General features: G+C 34.3%; 1 protein-coding gene across 1 annotated transcript in view; it reads left to right on the forward strand.

The window, feature by feature from the left end:
* The window catches only part of Bche (butyrylcholinesterase), a 57,641-nt gene extending 36,151 nt beyond the window's left edge, over positions 1-21,490 (forward strand). The window contains exons 3-4 of the mRNA XM_041659387.1: positions 10,463-10,629; positions 17,332-21,490. Coding sequence (XP_041515321.1) covers positions 10,463-10,629; positions 17,332-17,456 — 292 coding nt within the window. The 3' untranslated portion in view covers positions 17,457-21,490. The remainder of the gene's footprint in view (positions 1-10,462; positions 10,630-17,331) is intronic.
* The last annotated feature ends 3,600 nt before the right edge of the window (positions 21,491-25,090 follow it).

Here is a 25,090-nt window from a genome sequence, read left to right on the forward strand (position 1 = left end):
AACAACACTAATTAATAATCCAGGTAAAGCTTTACTAGTTGGTTCAAAAAAACAAACAAACAAACAAACAAACAAAAACACATGACTATCGTTAGGTGCTTCCAAGCAGAGAACAATCAACTTTGTGTTCCTGGAAGATGAATACTTAACTGTTTGCTTATGGCCAGCCATACAACTTCATTTAATATTGTGTGTACCTTCAGTGACTGTGGCTATTACTAACCTTCAGCCTCAAAGGCAGTGTGCAGGTAAACTATGCCAGCAAGGATACATTCTTTCTAGTACACATTTAACTTAGTGAAACCTGTTCTCTTTCACTAACCTCCATGGAAAGAATTCTTCTCATTTCCCTTTCTTAGAAAGTTTGGCATGTTGATGAGCTTTGTTTTGGTCAGATAATTCAATTGGATTGTAGTGATTATTTTTTCTGTTCATACTTTTCTGGATCTTCCTTTTCTTCCTTCCCCACTTGTTACAGCTCCATTCATTTCTCTTGCTTTTAAAAGTCAGTTCTCTAAGTCCTCTTTGAAATTACCATATTTTTTAGGAATAATTAAAGAGTAATTTAAGAAAAGTCTCCTCATATTTACTTACTGCTTTATTTATGTGTGTGTGCTCGTGCGTATCTGTTTTACACTATACTTGAGGAATTCAGGGAACATTTTGGGAAGCAGGTCCTCTCTTTCTACCATGTGAGTTCAGAAGATCAAACTAAGGTTTGAGGCTTAAAGTGAGTAGCTTTAACTGCTTAGCCATCTAACAGGACCCACAGCAAAATTTTATAAAAAATATAAATGTGAGCTCTACTCAATATATTTAGACTCCAAACATAATCATTAGTGAATTTCTGTATTGCAAGTCATTAAGGTTTTATGTTATAATTCTTTTTTTTCTTGAGAAATAAGATTGTTGAGTAGAAGAACATCCCATAATGTTTAACTAAGAAAGAATCTAATAGATTAATTAATTTAGGTAATTGTTTTTCAATAATTATCTCTCTCCTTCCCACAATTTTTAATAAACATACTAGGATATGTGAAGGCAAAAACGATTAAAATGAGCTAAGTTTTGATATTTTTATTAATTATTATCTATGTTGCCAGTAACTGAGCTAGGTGTTAATATTTCTGTGAACTATAATCTACTTTGCTAGTTTTTCACCAGCCAAAATTCCCATGAACTCGTGAATTATTGTGTAATCTAGTTATTGTTTTATTAACTAATAATTTTGCTATTATTACATCAAGAAGGAAATATTTCTAGTCATTAATCCTGTTCTATACAATATAGTGAGTCAAGATGGTAGACTTAAGTGGGCATTAGAAAAACTGAGTCAAGTTTTCTTTTAAAAAACAAGGTTAAGAATTAGTTACATGGCTGAGAATAGGAAAGCACCCAAAGACAAATCCATCAGAATGAGTTCAGTTCCTGAACCAAAGCGGTAGAAGAAGATATATGAGTCTTCTAACTGTCCTCTGATAGCCACACAGTCTGTCATGTGGATATCATACACATAGCAAGATATAAATGAGCAAATTAAATAAATGACATTAAGATTTGTTTAAAAGCATGAACAAGATTGAAACACACATATGACATAAGAAACAATTATATCACATAAATAATGCAGATATCAATACATTATTTGAGGACTCATTGTGTTTAATTAATTTTAGAATAGTAATATTTCTAACACGTTGCTCAAACACTGAGAATAAAGGGATGTTTCATTTCCATTTTCTACAGGTATCTTATGTTTCATGAATACTATCGAATGTATTTAATATATAGTAAAGGTTCTGCTGATAACTCACTCGGTTCTCATGGCACAAAGACTTTGGTAGACTGAATTTGTTCCTAGGCAGGTGCTAGACACTAAGCACATACAAATAAGCACGATGTGGTTGGTTCTGAAACTCAAAACATAATTCTTATTTATTTAATTTGCCATTGAAACATTGTACTTCATTAATCTAATATTATGTTAATTAAAATTTGCACAATATTTTATCTTTTTATGTGTCTAGTACTTGAGTTTAAAATAAACACATCCATAAATGTTTAATACAGTGTGTAATTGTGTTTTTTTATATATGATGAAGGCTTTCTTCCCCTCCTGAACTCATGTGTCAGAATGTAAGTGCCCATAGACTAGTTCTGGCCCATGTAGGCAAAACTCTCAGGAATGGACTTGATTTCCTTGTGCAGGAGAAAAACTAGCCCCTTTCCTTATCTGCCATGGAAGAAACAGAAGGAAAATGAATGCAAACCAGGTCGTGGGCCCCTGAAGGGCAGCAGATCTGCCACTGCCTTCATCTAGGACTTTCCAGGCCTCAAACATATGACACTTGGTTGCTGTGCAATGTGAACAAACCAATTCTTGGTGTACATGTGTATATATGAAAAGAAAAACATATTTGAATAATTCTAGATGCTTTAAAATTAAGTTTGCAAAATGTTGTTAAGTGAATTATATGAATTTTTTAAGCCTAGGACTTTGATACAGATGAAAATATAGAAATCATTCTTCAACTATGGGCAATTTAGTCACATGGCTTTATTTTGTAAGTTGTGCTGAAAGATTCAGTGGCATTAAATTTTTTTTAGTTGAGCATGTAATTATAATAAATGTACTAATTCATTAAATTGAAAAAAGCCATTTTCGACATATTGTAAACTAAAAGATTTTTAGAAAAATTAATTATATGAGATCAATATTAAAACTTGGTCAAATGTATAAAAATATCACAGTAATAGAAAATCCCCTTAGAAAGAATTTAATGTGCACTTCATGACCAAATTTAGCCTAAGTAGTTTTGTTTATGCAAAATGAGGCACAGGAGATGATCTTGGAAGAAATTCTATTTTTATTCCTTCTTGTCTGTGGTTTATTCTTTTCTGTTTCACTACTGTTGTGGTTTAGACAAGAAAGGTCCCATAAACTTCCTGTTTTGCCCAGTGATGGGCATTCAGACTGGGATTAGATCGGGAGGGTTCTTACTTCACCTGTAGATCGTTCATGTCATTCATGACTTGACAAATACCTGGATTGTGGACAATGAATGAAATGCAGAACTAATAAGGAGACATGCTGGAGAAGTAGTCCAATTAATGTACCCTGGCCGACCACACTTTGCTATTGGTCCAGACTCTTTTTGATTCAAGGCATGCACTGTCATGTACTCTGCCTGATTCCAACACCATGATGTTATACCACTGCCCAGTCTCAAAGCAATGGAGGCAATTGGTCATAAGGGGAAGCTCCAAAATCATGAGTTTGAATATGTCTTTCCTCCTTTAGCTGTTTTACTTAGGTACAGCTCTAGAAAACTAACATAGCTGGAGTCTCTCTTCCGAAATGGATTGTGTAATGTGTTTATTTTTACCATGTGTGGAAAGACAGAGCATGAGTTTATTTACTATGTGAAAATCGTTTTGCCTGTTCATTATATAAATATGTCAAAATCACGGAAACAACATGTGAACGCTTTCATTAGCGGGCAACTCTGCTAGTGGAAAAATGACTGCCTTCCTTTCTCATGCTCTCCTTGCCCAATTAGACTTTAATTATTCCTGGTGGCACTAAATTCACTATATTACTTCGCTTCGTAAAGGTGAGAGTTTAGAGATACTTTATATTCTGTTATTGATGATTTTGATTTAAATATGAAATTATCATGGGAAAATAATGAGGAAACGCGAAATAGTTTTAATACTTTCTGAAGTCACAGCTTTTTGACGCAGAATTTTTCATTAATTCAACTTGAACCTTTCTGCTAAAGGTGGAGAAATTATCTCCAATGTACAGTTTTCATATGAGATCATTCACAGATCATTTTATAATTCTGTTAAAACGAAGTTAATTAAAAATAACTGTTGTGGTGCTTTATATTTGAAAATAACCTGGCCTTACTTCCTTTGAATGATTCAGGCTTGACTTCATTACAGAAATAAGACAATCAAATGTTGACTTGCATGGGTTTTAGACTTTATGAAGAAAGAGGGGAGACAGGGAAGGTGGTAAAAGGTACAAAGTTAGAGACCCTGAAGGAGTGAAAGCAAAGGGGGGGGGAGGGAGGGCGAGCATAGAACAAGACAGTATTGCAGTGATTAAGGTGTCTGCTTCAGTGTGATGATTAGGGAAGGATTCCCTGAGGATGGAAGGGTGGAACAGTTTCAGTAACGACCCGAGGAAAACAGATACTATGCACACTGCTAACTGTGCCTTTCTAAATAGTGTCTGTGTTCCCATTAACACATTGACTCACAGTTTTGATGCTTCTAGGAAAACACCATTTTAAATGCAGTGTGAATCATTTGGAATGTAAAGGTTCTGTCTGTAAATAAAGATTACTCATTAAAATTTAACTGCATACATACACCTACATTTGGATATCAAATTTAATGTGGAATTGACTCATGAACAAGTGATCATAGCATGTAACTTCTTGCTTAATTTGAAATTTTTAAATTTAAATTATGCATATAATAATTCAAGAATTGTATAGAAATAATTAAATAACTGCCACTTTCATTTCAACTTTTTAAATTTTAAGCTAATGATTAATAGTTGGCTGTCTATGAAAGGGGCAGTGTGATAATTCAGTGCACAAGTACAATCAGTTGGGATAGTCAGCATGGTTTCTCCTTAGCCTTACACTGTCTGTGGTATCCTGGAATCCCTTTCTGGTAGGCACTGATACCATCTAAAGTATGTGAGCAATGGTCACCTTGCCTCACTGTAGAACAACACGGCTTGGGGCTCGCACTTGCTTTTCCACATACTTATTTCCTAACCTTCCTTTAGTGACACTCTACAATTCATCCCACCCCATAGTGATGGTAACTCTATATTCATATTACAATATTTTAGAATTTCTAAGCAAGAGAGACTATGACACACATAATCCTAGGCCTAAATTATTTTACTTAGTATAATATCTTCCGCATCTCTCTAATTTTGACTATTTATAGCATATCCTTTTTTAATGTAAAATAACATTCCCTTGCATATATAAAACCTATGAAATATTTATCTCATCCATCCTTCTATAAATGAGAAAGCATATTGATTCCATGTCTAAATGTGTTAGTTTAATTTCACTTGCTGTGACAAAATACTCTGACAAAAAATCACTCAGGGAATGAAGAGTTTGTTTCCTACTCCAATTCAAGGCGAATTTGAAGTAACAGAAGCCTGAAGAGCTAGTATCAACACATCCAAGGTCAAAACTTGAAAGAAATAAACATATGCATGCTTAGTATCCAACTAGTTTTGCCATTCTCATTCTGTCCAGGGTCCAACTAGTTAATGATGCTGCCCACTTTCAGGCTACATCTTCTCTCATCAATCAGACAGTCAACATAATCTGCACAGACATGCCAAAGGGCCAAATTGTTTTCAAGATGCATTATTCTCATATAAATTGTGCAAATCTGGAAAGGGCCTACTAAGAACCTAGGAATTTTACTTAAGCTTGGTGATTGCACTGTTATGTCCTTTTCCTTTTATACACCACGTTGATGGTGTCACTGCTCATGTGGCAGAGCCCACTCCCTTTCTAAAGAATCAGGCGGTCACATGAGTAGAAATCTTAGTTTCCTAAATGAGTGAGTGGTGGTTTTCACAGATCCTGTCAACTCCAAATCTCCAAGTATCAGTATGGCTAGCCCACTTAAAGCCACTCTATTGACCAAAATTATCTCACGGACTTGATGATATGTACCTTGTGGTATAAAGTATCAGACATAGTGTGAGAATCCAAAATGTAAGGTAACTACAAATAAAATTTATGGACTGTATTTTAGGTAGCTAGAAGAATTTTAACTATGGAAATGATGTGTTTGAAGAAATGATTATATAGAGTAAGTACGCAGTACATAAATGTATCAAAGAGTTACATGATACCTAGTTAGTATGTCAGATTCATTTATCTATATCAGTTTAAAGTTAGAATAAATACTTTACTCTTTTATATTACCTCCTGATATCCGAAAACTGAGCCGCATTCTCCTTTTCCTACTTTCTAGTCTCCGTTTATAATCATATATCACATGCATTGTATTTTATTTATTTATTCCACTTTTTCAATATATTTTTTCAATATTTTTATTTTTTTATTGAGCTATATATTTTTCTCCGCTCCCTTCCCTTCCTCCTTCTTCTACGGTATCCCATGACTCCCATACTCCAATTTACTCAGGAGATCTTGTCTTTTTCTACTTTCAATGTAGATTAGATCAATGGATGTCTCTCTTAGAGTCCTTTTTGCTGTCTAGGTTCTGGTGTTGTGAATTGTAAGCGATTTTTTTCTTTGCTTTATTTTAAAAACCATTTATGAGTGAGTATATATATATATATATTAAATTTATTTATTTATTATGTATACAACATTCCTTCCATGTATGCTTACATGCCCAGAAGAGCGCACCAGATCTCATTATAGATGGCTGTAATCAACCATGTGGTTGCTGGGAATTAAACTCAGGACCTCTGGAAGAGTAGTCAGTGCTCTTAACCTCTGAGCCATCTCTCCAGCCCCTATATTATATATATTATATATTATATTTGTCTTTCTGTGTCTGGGTTATATCACTCAATATGATTTTATACAATAGATAAGTAAAAATTCAGTAATTCTTATTTTACCTGTTCAACTTGCAATGATTAGGGTAATATTTGACATACCAAATGATTAGAATGAATAGATGATTTGGTTGAATGATTGAATGACTCAAACTCTATAATAGTCCCTCTCATTCATACCATAGAGCTGTACTTATTCATGGATTTGATATATGAACACAAAAATACTTGAATATTTAATTCACATTTTTAAATGATATTTCTTTTTTTCCAAGTCTTTAACCAAATATTTAACTACATATTTCAAATGGCTCTTCAATTCATGGCTGAGGTCCATGATTGCATTTTGGTAGATCTTAAAGAACATTCCAATATTCTCACCTTAAAAATAGCTACCTAACATAATTTTAAATATGTTCTTAGTTAATGTTTGAATGTTTTGTGTGTGAATTATACACGTAGTGTTTGTGGGTGCACGTGTGTGTGTGTGTGTGTGTGTGTGTGTGTGTGCACGCACATACAAGCTCGACTTAGGTATCTTCATAAGTCACATTTCACATTATTTTGAGACAAATCTCTTACTGAATTTGGAGTTAGATGATTCAGCTAGACTCTCTGGACAACAAGTTCCAGGCTTCTATTTCCTTCCTCTCAGCACTGGAAGTTGCAGAACAGCTGCCACAATGGGCTTTTACATGGACATTCAGGATCCAAATTCAGCGCATTGTGTTTGTGCAACAAGCGCTTTACTGAGAGTCATTTCCCTACTTCAAATTTATATATCTTAATTCATCTGTTAACATAAGAAAGATTAGGATTTTATTTTGCAAGAAAGTTGCAATATGAAACTAAATGTCCACTATTTCTTAACAGGATACAGTAAGTTAATACATGTTTTTAAAGCTATTTCACAAAGAATATATATAAATATATAAATATTTTCCCAGATATTTATAACTGGCAGAGTATGTTTTTGTATCATAGACATGAAGAAAGAAGGTATCTTTGGTTGGTTAGATAGAATGTCTCCTAACCTTTCACACCTACATAAAATGGAGATTATAATAAGTGAGCTTTAGAACATTTTGTATATCTCAAAGTGAGAAAATATCTGGCAATGAAAATATAGGAGAGCCTACTGTTTCTTGAAATTTTTTATGTTATAATCACTTTCAAGTCTTTATTTTGTGACAAAGGCAGAAAATGTTTTATAGAAATAGCAAAACTCAAGATGTTGGAGTGTATTTTATATGTGAGATCTGAATTACATCCTGTTTCAGAATTGTGTGACTGGAAAATACACTGCATTTCACAAGGTTTTAATTGATACAGACAGGAAGAGAATTGCTTCTCTTTTCAAGTTTCAATTTGTGGGAGATTTCCTTACATTACAGACCAAAATGTTTGTCACTTGCAAACTGCTTCAATCATGTTTTCTGAAAGCCATATCTGCATTCATGAGCAGAGGAAAATTTTTTTGCCCCCAAGTCATAACATGGGGCAACATAAGTCATTTCAAAGGACAAGGTTTGTTAAGTGCACACTGATGGTACCTTTAGTGTCCTGCTTTTGAACCCCCCAAAAAAAAGCCACTTCTCCCTCAGCCACCCATTGCATCAGCCGGGAAGGCGGGTGCAGTGAACACATTGCTCTAAGTTAATTAGAGAGGACGTGGAGGGAAAGTGTGTGGTTTACAACACAAAATCGCAGTTCTGCCTCGCGCCAGTGGTTCCCCTTGTTTAACAGCCAGCTTCCAGCAGCTGGACCTGTTTGGTTTCCACAACTTTTAGAGCAAAGTAAAGGATTCCGAGATTCTCCCAGGCTGTGCACCATCTGTGATCAGGCCACATTTTCCTCTTGACCTCCTTCAAATATTACCCTCGAGCTGGAGGTTTCTATACTAGGATGATACTGATTTAGCTTAAATAGCTCTGGTTATTAATAACCCGTCCTACATCATCCAATTCTGTATAAAATCAACTAGTCCATCGGGAAGCTATTTCTCACTAAAGCTCCTAAATTCATGCTTGAGTATGCCTGTGCCTGGGATGCTATGCACTTTGGTCATGTTTATGTAATACAAGTTCTTGGTACAATCTGCCTCTGGATAACTATTTTGATGAATGCTACATTTCAGAGTTTCCTCTCAATCTCAAAGTTTTGTATTGCCTAACTCTGCTTGTAAATTTCTATTGACTAACCCTCTACAAGTATATGAACAATGAAGTCTTTCATACTGTTTCTAGAAAGTTCAACGAGAAATTTTCTTCTGTAATTTTGAATGAAGAAAAATAGCTTAGAGAAAGGAATGGATTTCTTACTTCTATCACTTCAATCCTCTCTTTGTTATAGAAATATAAGTATGTTCCACATAGGCTTACATTGTTCTACTTACCACAACAAAAGGTAGCCCAAAATCCCTCGAAGAGCAGGAAATTTCACAAGTGCAATCCTACTGTTTTCTTAGGTTGTCATATATAATGTAACAATGCTAATATCTAAGCTAGCTTCATGGCTCTTAACTGTGAGGATACTGTTTATCATTACTGGACTAAAGAACAGACTCAATATTCACTTTTCAATAACTATATTCCCTCTCTGGCTTTCCCATATGTCTTTCTGGCTTATTATTATTATCATCATCATTATTTACCCATAATCTCACCCCTTGTGTGATCTTTTTTCAAATGTGATTACTATTCTCAGTATTAGACCTAGTATTAGAAGAGTTTTCATCACTGGATCTTTGATTTCATAGATATTCTTACTCACTAATGATTTTTTTTAAAAAATACACAGATGGGTACTGAAGAGAATAGTTCTAATTCCTACTCAATGGTTTATTAAAAGAAAAATTGAAAATATTAAGAAATTTGCTTATGCCATGTTCTTTAACTTTGTTCTGAACTCAAGTTGGAGTTATTGAAATATTTATTGCAAATTTATCTATTTATTTATGTTTCAATGTGAGCACGTATTCATGAATGTGTGTGTGTGTGTGTGTGTGTGTGTGTGTGTGTGTGTATTCCATCGGTAATCCATGTTTAAGACAAACAACAACTTTCAGGAATCAGTTCTCTCTTTGAACCATGTTGGCCCCAGAGATCAAACTCAGGCTATCAGATGTGAGGGATGGTGCCTTTACATGGTGACACATCTTGTTGGCTCTTATAGAGATATTTTAAAGAGTAAAACAAAAGTGAAATAAGAGGCTTTTAAAATGAGGGATGCTACTTTTCTAGGATAGTAAGATCATTGCATAAAGAGTTGCATAGTGCCAAATCCAGAGAGTATTATAAAAAATTATACATAGAACATAGTAGAGGCAATGCAGTTTAAGATGGTGGTAATACTATGACTATAAAAGCTTAAGTCTATAATAGGAAAAGATAGTGGAAGAAAAGTAATATTGCCTTTTCTGAATGTGTTTAAGTGAGACTCAAGAATTCACCAACACAAATTGGCATTTGGTATTTTTTTTTTCTTTTTGGAGGGTTGGGGTAATGAGTGTGGTGGAAACAGGAAGTTGGTGTGATTTGGGTTCATTGTATGAAATTCCCAAACAATCAATAAAAAATATTACGTTGGGAAAAAGAGACATTTTACAAAAATTAAAATGTGTTTTTATGTTGCACATAAGTGCATGTCCTGAATTTCAGTCCCTATAGTTTTCATTAATATTGTGACTGAAGAAACTAAAAAGGAAGCTCATTCATGCTTGGCATCTTAAAACCCAGTTCATTTACACTTGCCATCATCAAACTTTGACCACAGGTTTTCTAAAATTATTGCTTGACATTTATTGGCAATTTCAGAGAAAAATGTCTTATCCCAGAATGATTTCATAAAAACTCTAACATCTCTTTAAATATCTAGACATCCCAATGGGATCCAGAATGATAGTACAATGTGGCCTGTCTTCACAAGTACCGAACAAAAATACCTAACTCTGAACACAGAGAAACCAAGAATAAACTCTAAGCTCCGTGCTCCACAATGCCGATTTTGGAAACATTTTTTTCCTAAAGTCTTGGAAATGACAGGTATGTGTTTTTTTGTTTTAATTTGCTTATTTAGTAGATTGATGGTGGGTTGTGCAAAATTAGGGGAAAATGGAATATTGAGTGTTGAAAAAGTCTTTACTTGATCTAGCTTGAATGCTAAAATGGGGTGTAAGTGACAGTTTTCTAAATAGAGAGAAAGAAAGTTGTCTGGTTGGATGATCAGGGAAGAGGCAGGGACCTGAGAGGGAATGAAGGTGATAAACTTTTGTCCAAATATGCTGTATGAAAAAATGTTTACAAAAATTAAGGCAAGATAACCTGTAAGGTGATTAATGTGCAAACAGGAGGATGTGCATTTTGTTCCCAGCACCACAAAGTATCTGAGTTTGTGGTCATGGTACATATTTGTAAATGCAGTGCTGGGAGGCCAGGAAAAAAGGACTCCTTGGGAATTCTATTATAGTCAGTGACCTCCAGGTTCAGTGAAAGAAGCTTTCTCAAAAAGTATGGAGTTTTCTCACATAAAAAAAAAATACACATACACAAAGAAAATATGTATTCCTTCTCAACTGTGGTTAAAATTAAATGTGAGATAATTGTTGCCTTATTTATCTAGGTAGAATGACTAATTTTAATCTTGGAAATATTTAGCATTTATATCTCTAAGATACTTTATTAACTAGGATTATTTTCAGCACAGTTCATTAAAGTTGTCTCCAGAAGTTAATATTTTTTGCTTTTATTATTATTAAATATCAAAGATTGCTAGTAGAGTACCAACCTACTTCCACAGTGCATATTAATTCTTTATGATTAAAGTTTAATATTTTGTTGAATTTGCAACCCTCTCATATTATCAAGAATTTTCTGTTTCAACTCATTTTAATTTAGACTTTCCATGTGCATCTACAGAAAACTTATTAAGGAAAAATGATGGCAACATTGTCAATTTTATTTTTTAATTATTAAATTTTATTTGACCATCTAAAGATATTTTCTTTGGTGAGAAGTATCATATTCATGATCAAACTTGAAAATGTGTGGAATTGTTATCTAATGTTAGTTTAATAATCATGTACTATTTGTTCATAATTTAAATGTTTTATTTTTATTAAAATAAAATTTCAATGACCCATCATATGACAGGTCATTTATAGAAAACTCATTGCCATAGTGTGTGTTTGAAATAAAAAAATAATGCATATTGTTGATTCCTTTTTCAGAGAATTTGGGTTAGTTTAAAAAAAATAAGCATCTCAGCTAAGAGTCAGGATGGTTAATATGCCCTTTGATTATCGACATTGATCGCCAAACTTGTAATTGTGTACTTTATCTGTTTGAAAGAGCTTAATGATCTATCTGTGCTCTGAGTAAGACTAAATGTTCTATGACATAATATATATCCAGAGCGGAGTCTCTGTGTCTCTTGGCAGAGCAACAGTGCTGTCCTTGTGTTCTCTGGGTGTGAGGAACAATGAGGTAACTCACATGATCTGCCAAGAAACCCAAACAGATACCACTGAACATACCACAAACCCCAGATTCTGGTCTCTGGAAGAGATCAACTTAAAGGAGAGGGTGAGGTTCTACAGGGAAGAATTATTAATGAGTGTCTGAGTAAGTAAATGTAAGTGATTTGATTCTTTAGTTGTTGATGTTCCATGACTAAAGTACCAGCGATTTTGAAAGTAGGATGCAAAAAGATCTATTTGAAAATTTTTCCTCTAATAAAACTTTAGTTTAGGACTGCTACTGCTTCTGAAAGCAGTGAGCATCTCTTAAACTTAAAAAGAAAAGTTTCTAGAACACATTAATTTTCTTTGGATTAAATTTAGTGTGTCTTGAAATATAATTTCTTATTTGTTAGATTTCTAGTGTGTCTGAATATTCCTCCAAATGAGTTCAAATGTAATATATTTTCTAGGTGTTTGAAGAGATGACTCACTGGGTAAACAACTCATTGAATAAGCACAGAGACCTGAGCTTGAAATCTTAGCACTAACTTTAACCCCCAACACACACCAGAATATATCTTTTTTTCTATGACCCACCTTCAGTAATACCCAAATAATAATCCACAACCGTGCATCCATCCATGATCACGCGTGCTCACACGCACACACACACACACACACACACACACACACACACACACATCACTCCACACATGCATAGAGAAACAAAGACACTGAGAGAGTCAGAGACAGCAAATTTTATAATTATGCTGACCTGCCCTGGGTACACCATCCCTTTAAGAGATAAGCCCTGCCCACTTCCAATCTTCTCCTTTCTTCCTGAGGCAAACTGGTCTTCACTTTCCTCCCCCCCTCTCTCTTTCTCCCCCCAGTTCTTCTTTTGAAGAGGCACCCTTTGCCTCCCTTGTCCCCCCTCCTCTTCCCTCTCGTTCTGTCTCTTCTCTCTTTTTCTATTTCTTACCGCCATGTCTCCCTACCTTCCCATATCCTCCCAATACCCACTAAATAAACTCTCCATACCCAAGCTCTCTCTGCAAGGCCACCTGCCAGGGTCATATATGCCATAAATCATAACAGAGAAAAAATAATATGTATCTGCACAGATATTTTAATGTTAAAGGCAAATAAATTATATCATTTGGAGGACAATGTATTCATTTAAAATTGTCACAATAGTCTGAGTTTTATAAATAGTTAATGTTAGGAAGATTTCTAAAATATATAAGCAAACAATACCTTACATTTTTCAGGTATTAAAATTTGTATGTTTTGTTGAGAGGTGGTAATACACGCCTTTAATCCCAGCACTTGTGGGGCAGAGGCAGGTGAATCTCTATGAGTTCAAGGCCAGCCTGGTCTCCAAGAGCTAGTTTCAGGACACAACCCAAAGTTACAGAGAAACCCTGTCTCGATAAACAAAAACAAACAAACATTGTAAGTTTTATCTTTAAGGTTTCAAATATAATATTTTAAGGTTTGGACTGAAGTTATTTTTTCCCAAATGTAGATCTACAAAGAAAAGAAACTTTCAAAGAATTACTATTGACTGCCTTTCTTGAAACAAGAAATGCTTACTTCACTTCAAATGAAAAAGCAATGCGCTTTCTAAGTGCCACTTCAGTTACAGTTTACATTAGAGCAATAAATGTTCTCAAATTCAATGATTCTTAAGACTCGTTTAAACACATGGCTTCCAGCACTTCACTTCCGGGCTATACTTCAGTCCATGCCTACTGTTATTGCATGCCCTGTAAGAAACAAAATGTCTCATGTTTGTATCAAATACTTTTCTGTTTGTATTTCTCTGAAAATATTATCATATAGGAAGTCATAGTTATTTTTAAAAGGAGACAGAAATTATCCATTCATTGTCATAAGTGATAGAAATATAGGATGAAGGTTAATAGAAAATATTTTAGCTTCATTTTATCTTACAAGGAAACACATTACACACAGCAATTTCTCGACTGATACTTGAGTCATCATGGAGCATTATTCTTGACCAATCTAAAGAAGACCCTCTATAAATTTAAGTGTTCTTGGGGTCTGTGGAGAAGACTGGCTGCTTAGTGTTTTGATTCCCTAAATCCATGTGAATACAATTAATCTTTGAAGGTGGAGACAGAGGATCCCTAGAGCAAGCAGGATATCCACACAGGTGGTATGAAAAGCATCATACAGACATGTATGAAAATAAAAAAATGCAAAAATGCTCAGATAGTCTATAACTTAGTTACTTCCAGAATCATTTACTGATAGTTCCAATTAGTTAGCAAGATTAATAATTGAAGATGAGATCATGGAAAGCTAACGTGGGGAATAATGCTACCATAGTTTCATTATCAAAATGAACTTTTTACTTAGACAAAATGTGTCTACTTACTTTTGAAAAGTAAGTAGGCAAAAATTAACTTTATGACTAACTTTGATCTTCCTGCCATAGACCATGGAGGCTTCTCAGTACTCAACCCCATTTTATTTTATTTTTTTAAATTTTGATTAATTTTTTAAAATTTCATTCATATTCCATTCACTGTTCCCCCACACACACATACACCCCTCCTCCTGCACCGGTCCCCACCTTTCCCCCAGCCCAAACCCCATCTACTCCTCCCAAAGGGTCATCAAAGTTTGGCTCATTAAGTTGGAGCAGGGACAAGCCCCTCCTCCACTGCGTTAAGGCTGGCCATAGCATCCCACCATAGGGAATGGGCTTCAACAAGCTAGCTCATGCACCAGGGATAGTTGTAACACACTTTTCAGAATATCACTTAACATTCTTGCTAAAAAGGCAATAGGATGTTTTCTTTGGTGGGTGGCAGGGCGGCAGCTAGCAAAATATAAATACATTTATAGAACCATTAAAGAAAAAAGAAGCCGTGAATTTGAAAAGTAGCAGGGAGGGACTTATGGGATCATTTGAAGGAAGCAAAAGGAATGGTGAAATTGTGTGGTTAATTATAACTAAAAAACTAAAAATAATTTCCCAAAAGAAACTTAACTTTCAAGACATTGATTAACACAAATATTATAAATTCCTTTTATTCAAAACAAAATTGACATCATCAATTATCTGCAAAATATTAAAAATTGGAAAGAGAAAAATAATCTCTAAATAACTAGTCGATTCAAGCAGATTGCTATGCTTGTGTGGTTTGCATTTAACAAAATCTTGTCCAATTTTGGGTAGTATAACCAGATGCGGAATAGAAATTTGATTTCCCTTCTTTTCATCTTCATCAACTAATATAACTGCGTATAGAGAGCATGCTCTGTTCCCTAGCCCTAGAAAAGGACTGTGCAATCCATGAAGCCCCTCATAAATATGACGCATGCTCACTCACAGTGAATTGGCAGAGGCACGTTCCAGGATCGTGGAAAGCTATTAAGAGCAGACACCTACACTGAATCCTAATAGGAAGGCATCCTGGACAGGGGAGCCGGATAACCAGGGACCTGGGACGACGTGTCCTCTGCACCGTGCTAAGAAATTTCAATTCTGTCTTAAGCACAGCTGCTTAGTAATTTCAAGTGGAGCTCTGATGGGTCCGGGTTGTTGATTCCTGGATGTATTAGCTCTCGCGGCACGCCAGGCTCTCCTGCTTCGCATTATGAAACACATCCACAACCGTCACTCCATTCATCAGGCTGCGCTGCTTTTGTTTGCCAGGTCCTCTCCAGAACATGCTAGCTTTGTTACTTTCATTTTATTTGCATGTTAATATATTTCATCTATTTTTATTTTTTAAAAGGCATTCCAAATATGTTTTTCTTTAGTATGAAAATATTTAATGTTAAATTGGCCTCTGACTGTTATTTTTTAGTTGAAGAAATGCCTGAAATTCTGCAATCGATTTTCTTCTTAATATGATCTATAATTAAAAAATATAGATAAAAATAATTATATTTTACATATTTCAATATAATCTCTTCTGGAAAAAATAACAAGAGCCGTTATTTTTATGTATATCGGTAAATTTTATCTTATTATTAATGAACATTAGACACTGATTACTTCTATAGTTGTTATTCATATCCATAACATATTTTTAAATTATATCACGTATCTGTGTATTTTTTTGCTTCTCAGTGTTTCTTTATTTTGCATACACTATTGAAAGTGACAGACTGAGGACAATGGATGAATACTCTTCGTTTCACCGTGGTTCATATGACAAATAAAACAAGTTTACCTTCCCACATCGACTTCTATTATAGGGCATCAGTGGAGGGGATCCTTACTATTTCTCTCTCCACAAAATTCTCGGGAAGGCTCTTCTTCATAAAAAGTCACCATTCCATGATAGGCTAAGATGCTTTTCACATCAAAATGTCCCAGTCATAAACTAGTGCCACTGTAGCAAGAATGAAGAAATTATATTTTTATATATGATTCTCTCTGTAAGATAAAATTCTGTCTAACAAATGGAAAGTATACATAGATATATTCTTATATTAAAGAAAAGTCTACTTCAATATTTAATGATATTTATCAACATTTACCGTAATTTTAATAGCAATTTTCTACTTTCTTTTTTACTTTTCTAAATGCTTGCAGTTTATCCTCTTAGCCATTTCATTTTTAAAGTTTCTTTTCCCTTTATCACAAATAAATGTATACATGTGGAATAATGATTAATGAATGGCATAATCATCAGATAAAATGACATATGACTCACGGACTACATGAAGGCCAATATTTTCTTGTTTTCTTTGTGTTTTACAAAGGAAATATTAAACTGCTTTCTTGTGGACAACACTGTAAATAACTGAACATCATATGGAATGAAAATTTATTTTAATGAATGTAAAAGTCTGTATGGAATGATAATTATGAAGTTCTCATTATATATTAGTAAATATTTACTTATATAAGTACTTTAACTGAAGATAATACCCCAGTGTCTATGTGACTAGATTTTGAATTTTGAAGTTTTTTCTACTGCTTAAAGAGTTCATTAATAGAAGAAATATCTACATGTCTTCTGGGAAAATAATGAAAGAACATATAATAATTTGACATGATACAATTCATGCCTTCACATTATTTTTATTTTATATACATTTTAGTTGTATTATTTAATATACTGCATAAAATTTACTAGAGGCTTTTCTAGTAGTAATAGAAGTTCATAATACATAATGAAAAATAAAACCTTGCTATGCTGTATACTTGCAGAAAATGTCATCTATAATTAGAATTATTTTTCAGGTAATGTAAACAGAGATTAAACTTCAGATTAATGTAATGAATTCTGTTTTACAGGAAATATTGATGAAACAGAGCAAGAGTGGAAAGCAGGATTCCATCGCTGGAGCAATTACATGATGGACTGGAAGAATCAATTTAACGATTACACTAGCAAGAAAGAGAATTGTATGGGTCTCTAATTAATAGATTTACCCTTTCTCGAATGTTCATTTTCCTGTAGATGAGAGCAAAAATACCAGCAGCTCTCTCCACACATACCAAGAATGCTATTAGACAGCAGCGAAACAAATGCCAGAGGAAAGTATTGATTCCTCGCGTCTTTCACTTAGTATTTTACTAACCTTTCCGAACCGAGTCACCGAAAAATTGATTTATTAATTTATAGAATTCAAACTTTGTGTATTAATACCACATGCACCTCTGATCTTGTTTTCCTGGATAACCTTATGGGTTTGCCTACAAGGAGCACACTCTTTTTATTAACTCCTCCATTTTCCGAACCACGTAGAAAAAAGTATCTTGAAAAACTGAGTCAGATTTTGAAACACTAGATATTATAGCTTATTTTAGTGTTTCCTATAATTTATTTATAAACTTAGTGTTAATATGGAATAGTAAAATAACAAAAAAATTGCTAGTAATATATACAGGAGCAAGAGAGAATAGAAAAATAAGAACCATAGTATCTGGGAAAGGTGATAGTGAAATAAAAGATGACAAGCACCAACTCAAGGAATTTCATGCACCATTGAAAAATTAAACCAACTTGCTGTCCTGCATCAGGAAACACGTTTCAGGCATCAGTTCCTGAAAATGACTTGGCATATGGAGTAGGTCCCATACAAGAAGTCCACAGCGAAAGAATACATTGTTTAAAAGTGAACCCTTTTCCTCCATGCTGTGCTTTGGGGCGGACCCCGAAATCGGTTTATAGGAACTCTTGGATATTGTGCCTTTAACAGATTCACAGATGAAACAAATGTTCGAGTTAAATTACTCATGAATTGAATGTATGTGAATCAAGACTCGACATCAGTCTAGTCCTCTCTTGGTTAATAATGAGGAACTGTTACTATAGAGTTAAAGTCATATAGCTGTCACCTAACTTAGGTGATCTTTTGATTCATTTCTCAAAATATGACAAATAAACATGTCTTAGATTATAAAAGAATAAGTGTGGCTAATCCACGCAATTTATTTTAATCAATTATTTATATGCTGAAAAATGATTTTAGTGGATTAAGGTTCAAATTTTGATTTATGAGAAGTAAAGCAATAAGACTCATCTTTTTAAAAAGTTCCCTTCTTATAATATCTAATTTTTGAAAAATAATATGCTGAACATTATAATGATGGGATAATTTAAAAAGTAAAGTAATTAAGTTCTTATCAATCTGAAAATTTCTTGGATGATTATTAATAAAATTTTAGCTGTGACACAACCCAATGCCTAATAAAAGACAATCTGCACATTGCTGAAGAAAACAACAAAATTAATAGTGAAATTTCATAGCATGGCTGTCAATACTGAACTCAACAACACCAGTTTAAAAAGCAGATTTGTAGGATGGAAAGGGCTTTGCCTAAGTAGCCTGAATGTCAACCATTATTTACTATCCTTTCACACTGATAAAGATAAAGAAAAGTTCATCAGCAGTTATAAAAATGCATACAAATGTGTCTTAGGGTTCTTTAAAGGAACAGAACAGATAGAATAAATACATATATTAGAAAGAAATTTATTTGAGTGGTTTAGCAGAAATATATTAGTAGTTCAATAATGGCTGTCTCTAACTGGAAAGGCCTAGAATATAGAAACTGTTCAATACACAGGGCCGAAAGTCTCAGCATTCCCACTCAGGTGCTGGAAGCCTCAAGAAATACTACAGTTTCTGGGCTTTTGTCTTCTTTGGAATCCCCAAAAGTGGGTTCTAATATTAGAGAAGGGATGTCACATTAACAGAATAGATTAAATTTACCTGCAAGAATTAGGCTAAGCAGGTAAAATGCAAAATTTCCTTCTTCCATGTCTTTTGATCTGAGCAGGCACCATAAGGTGTATAACATATTTAGGATGGGTCTCCCTGTTTCAAATAACCTGATCAAGAAAAATCACTCTCAGGTCTGTCCTGAAACATGGGAATAAGTTAATTTCAGCAACCGTGAAGATGACACCAAAATTAGGCATTACAAATCCATCCATCCATTGTCAGCCTGACATATAGCTAGATTTCCTCAAGCAAAGTTTAATTTCCAAATGAAAGCAATAATCAAGTCATAATTACACCTAACAATCTATAACTATCTCATGAAAAGCTGTAAATATATTATCTATTTTAGAATAGCTAGCAAAATCCCTTGAAGAATCCTTAGTCTTTTAGTGTCTTTCAACTTAAATATGACAATATTAATGTATAACACTTAACCAATGATATTATCTCGATTGATGTTACAGTGCATGCAAAAGATATAGAGGGAAGAAATCAAAAATATCTGTGTATACGTGCTAACATATTGTTAACATAATAAGACAGAAACTCATACCAATTTCAATCATTTCTACAAATGAATCTTGGCCAGTATTTATAACTACATTTCTCTACTACCCATTTCTTTTCCTCCACATTTAGTAAGCAGCTTATCTTTATGGGTTTCCTGGAAGTAATGTCAATTAAAAATCAGTATCCAATAGGCCATGCAAATCGGATTGTTTATTTTTCCTCAGTGCTTAGTTACTCTAGTAGAAGACAGAAGGCTAACAGTAAAACTCTTCAGTAAGCTAAGACAATCCTAACTCACGGGGATTTGGCCTTCCCTCATTCACGAAGTTCTAGGTTTTCTAACTGGCTCAAGTCTGAAAATTGGCATGTAGAAATTCCTTATTACAACAATCCAATTTATCCTTTCTTGTATTTGTTCTAGAGTTTTTCTGTTTACAGAGATGAAACAAACAGATAGGCTTCTATTTAATTTCTTCCTAGAAATACCATGTTTCACTAGACAGTACCAACGGTCCCTACGGGTCAGACCTTTGCACATATTGCTTTGTATGTGTGGCCCATTCCAATACCTATGCTTGTCTTGCCTTTGACAATTCAATGATGCCACCTGACCTATGCAAGTCAGTGGCCCAATTAAATCCATTACAATTAATTTATGCATTGAGCAGCAGCATCTTCAATGTTAAGATCTGACCTAAGGAAAAGAACAATGACAAGGCTCTCCAAATGTGTTGGAGCCCTCTCAGCATTTTCCATGCTACCCACTCATTGTTTTCTGTAGTTCAGGGCATGTATTCTTTGCTCTGCCACTGTAAAGGAATAGATATTTCCAAGTTTATCTTCTCTAGCATTCCAAATTATGTGTCCTAAAATTCCCATAATCAATAATAAGCTTTGTCAATATAGCAGGCCATTCAGTTTCTTTTAAGTAGAATATCATTTGATAAATACATCAGCCTACCAATCATACATACCTCTGCTACCCTTTTTCAATTGTGAAAACTTCCATAATAAACCTAGAATCATCATTCAGTGGGTGTATATCAATAATCTCAGCCTGATCCAGTTTTATGTTCCTTCTACCATGATCCTTAAGATCGTTAAGATCTATACCCAATCATGTTCCCTGGACCTCTACTTTCGTGAACTAGAAAGTTCAGTAAATTCTTTAGTAGGTTCATTGATCTCAAAGACCTCACTTCTAGGAGCTTTCTTAGTCTCCTTAAAGATCTACAGAAAATAATTAGTTGGCACCAAGGAACATCTGTATAGTCTTGCCTAGCATTTCCTTCAGGGCAGATAATTTTGAGTTCTTCGTACAAAGCAGGGTCAATTTTCTCATGCAAGGATGAAGAGAGGGATATGTTTGGGATGCATAGTCCACTAAGTGAGATAATATAGCGATTTGAATGAGAACACCCCTCCCCCAGGCACAGGCTCAGATATTGGAACTCATGATCCTCAGCTGGTGCTGTTGTTTGGGAGGTTTAAGAGGAACAACCTTGCTGGAGGAGATGTTTCACTCTGGATAGACTTTGAGATATATAACCTCATTATTCTTCTACTTCACCCTTTCTGTATCATGCTTGTGTTTGAAGATGTAAGCTGTAAGTTTCCTGTTACAAGCACCATGACTGCTGTTTGCTGCCATGTTTCCCACTGGGGATTGTTATCCCTCTGGAAATATAAGCCCAATAAATGCTTCCTTCTATAAGTTCCCTTGGTCATGTTATTTTATTATAGCAAGCGAAATGCATCATACAAATACACATATTCATTTATACAAAGAACCTCTTCCATCATAGAAGTAGAACAAAGATATTTGTTAAATGACTTTATATGGTAAAAAATAGAAAGTGAGAAAAAATAGTAGGATGATCACATGATATTCACCTAATTGATCACTACAATTAATTCAAAATGATGTAGTATATCTTATAAAAGAAATATATAGTCATACAGTTATAAAATATGAATATACACAGCTCCTATACATTAGAATCAGAAGTGGCAACAACAGCCTAGTTTGATGTTATTGAATGTTTTATTTATAAACTAATTTTGAGAGAATTGTTTGGAAAAACCTGATGATCTCATGTAGAAGTATTTGAATTTTCTCCCAGTTGTTTCTCAGTTTTGCCTCTCAGGGAATATTATCTTTCTCAATACCCTGGGAATCATCACTCTGAAAGGGATATATCCGAAGAGTGTTTCCATCTCTGCATACAAGAAAGAGTAAGCCAAAATTGGTCTTTGAAGAACAGAGATTATTTAGTAGATTATACAATCAGAGAAAAATGTCCTTGAGCAGTGCATATTCTATTGGTCATCCGTCTCCAGCCTTCTTTGGTGCCCTCCCACCGGATCACTTCAGCACTTTAAATCCTCTGAATTTTTTACTCCATGTCTGTTTTTTTTTTAAATTCAGTAGTATCAAAGAAATTCTGTTTTGCTCTTTAGCTTTAGCTCAAATTTTAGTTTAATGATAAACAAAATCCAACATTTTTAACAGGTCCCAGGTCCACACCAGCTTTTACCAATTTTCTATTATTATGTACTGGAAAAGAAAAAAATTGCTTGCAGCAGACATATTTCAGAAATTGTGATTCCTCTGATGAAGAGAGCAATAGTCTAATTTTTGAGTGAACTTTTCCAAATATCTTTCAGAACACAGTCAGATGATTTTACATTATTGTTAAAGCCAACACCCGTTTTAATTTTCAGTGCTTCTTAATAGTTTTTGAGCTTATGGCTTTCCTTTTCTTCTCCTCTGAATGAAATTCGAATTTTCATAATTATATGCTTTTCCGCATTGATTCCTGCTAACAAATGTCCTTCTACTTGGATTTCTTTTCCCTCTGCTCTTTTGTTGCTGTCCTTCTCCTCCTCCTTATTTTTTGTTGGTTATTTATATTGTTTTTTTTTCCTTTTTTCCTGATGTCAATCTAGGAATACCTGATAAGCTCCAGGTATATATTGAGATTTGTATTGTGAAGCCAGTTTTCTTAACTACAGCTAGTGATCCTCACTAGCAAGAATCTTCCTATGGGAACTGCATTTAATTAACACATATTTTTTTCTTAAATAGGATTTCCAGAAAACTGTTTCAGGATATTAAAAAGAGGACTTAGTGTTTTCTCCTTATGTCATTGGCCTTTGCCCCAGGCACTTTTTTTTTTTTCAGTTTTAGAGCAGCCATTCTTTCCAGTAGTTCTTTAACATTATTTTATTTTCTTTGGAAAATGTTCTTTTCTTTTGTTTTTTTATAACATTATTATGCAATAATTTGGAAAATGTCTCTTTTTAAGCAAATATAAAAGACATCTGATTACAAGTGCTGCTGGATTAATGCAACATACACACATTGAATATGCCTGGACTTCACAATTTAAGTCAAAAAATTTGTTACTTTGGAGAAGAGGTTTTGCTTTTGTTTTCACAGGAAATGAGACATGGTTTCTCTGTGTATCTTTGGCTGTCCTGGAACTCATTCTGTAGACCAGGCTGCTCTTGAGTTCATAGAGACCCATCTGCCTCTGCCTCCCAAGTGCATGCGCCACCCCCATTCCCAACTACTCTCTTTCTTTCTTTTAAGAACTTTTTCTATCCTATTTTCTATTCTCGTCCAAACCTAAATATATTGTTAAACATACTGTAAACTATTTAAAGATTTTTTTCTCATATTAATATGTCTTTACTGTATATTTCTCTTTTTCTCATCACATGAATCTTTAATTTGTTAATTGAAATGGCTAGGATTAAAGCCACATCTTTGGTGGCAGGATATGCCACATTCCTTGGCTTCCTGAGAGTCTAGCTAGCTTCATGGTGGAGGTACTCATGGGAGCCACTTTTTTCCCCCCAAAACTCTGTGGAGTTTCTAGGTTCTTGCCATCACCAAGAATCATGCCAGCTGCTACTCATAAACACTGCTTAAGTGTTTGGTAGCAAGGCCTCTTAAAACAGTTGCACAGGTTTTGTTGCTAATGCTGAGTCAGGAGCCTCTCTTAAAGGAGCCATGCCTAGCAAATTAAACCCACCCAAAACAATGCTGGTGTCACGAAGTAGGATTACTGCAAATACTGCAGTGCTTTTGTTTTTTAAAGAAATGGAAAATGTTTACTATAATAGGGACCTCAACACTGCCCTCCCGTATAGGCTGAATAAAACTGTTTTAAATCAGTGGTTTTAGACTGACTCCATTTAATTATGTCTTTATATGAACTTTACTCTGACAAATATATCTCCAAATATATCTCCATTATATTTTAAAATATTATTTACTGTTCATAATTTAGCAATGTTGCTTAGCTTTCAAGTCTGTGGGTTTGACTTTATTTTTTTGTTTGTTTGTTTCTGTGTTTCTTTTTCTGGTTTTGGTAAATGGGATCACAGGCTGTAATGGCTGACCTGTCCTATGCAAGACTGTAGGCTGTAATGGCTGACCTGTCCTATGCAAGACTGTAGGCCGATAATGAGAAACCAGAAGAAACTAAAGTATCAAGGAAGTTAAGACATGATTTTACATAAACAACATCTATAGTTTGGATTGAGAGATACCTCAAAAACTGCAGGTTTGTGTCTGTGAAATTAATAAATCTACAAAAGGAGGGAAAATACTTCCTAACACATTTTAATAACTTTATATAGAAGAATATTGTTTCGGTGTAGTAATCTTTATAAAAAAATTGTTGTTTAGTCAAATTCTCAGCTCAGTTGCTATGAAACTTCCAACAAACTCCAAAATAATGGAATATGTTCCATTCTATTTTTTCCCTGCCTTTCTATCCTTCTTCAACTAACACTTTGACTAAGGAGTTCATTTCTTTATATTACATTCACAAACACTGGCATATTAATTATAATGTGTCTTTGTTACTGAAAACTTAGGAGAGTCCAGTCTGGAATGACAGAAACTTCTGAGGACATCGAGGGCCACTCTTAGGTCTCTTAATCTTGTTAATAAATTAATAAAATGGTGGACTCAGAAGTGTTTCTAAGGGCAATTTTGTTAGAATCTAAAGGCGGGTGGGGGGGGGAGATAAACAAACAAAACCAAAGAAGACTATGAAGCTGCATAGTTTGGTCATTGTCCAGAGCAGGGAGAAAGAGAAAAAGAAGAGAAAAATAGTGTAAATAGTGCTATAACAGAAAGGAAGTATTTTCCCTCTTTTTGTAGATTTATTAATTTCACAGACACAAACCTGCAGTTTTTGAGGTATCTCTCAATCCAAATTATAGATGTTGTTTATGTAAAACAGAAAGGACGGGGCAACTTAGAAAAAAAAATGTTCAAAGTCAGCGTGGGAAAA

This window comes from Microtus oregoni, unplaced genomic scaffold (assembly GCF_018167655.1).
Source record: "Microtus oregoni isolate MIOR12 unplaced genomic scaffold, Mior012 000010F_ref0000083, whole genome shotgun sequence".
In the NCBI taxonomy this organism is placed as follows: Eukaryota; Metazoa; Chordata; class Mammalia; order Rodentia; family Cricetidae; genus Microtus; species Microtus oregoni.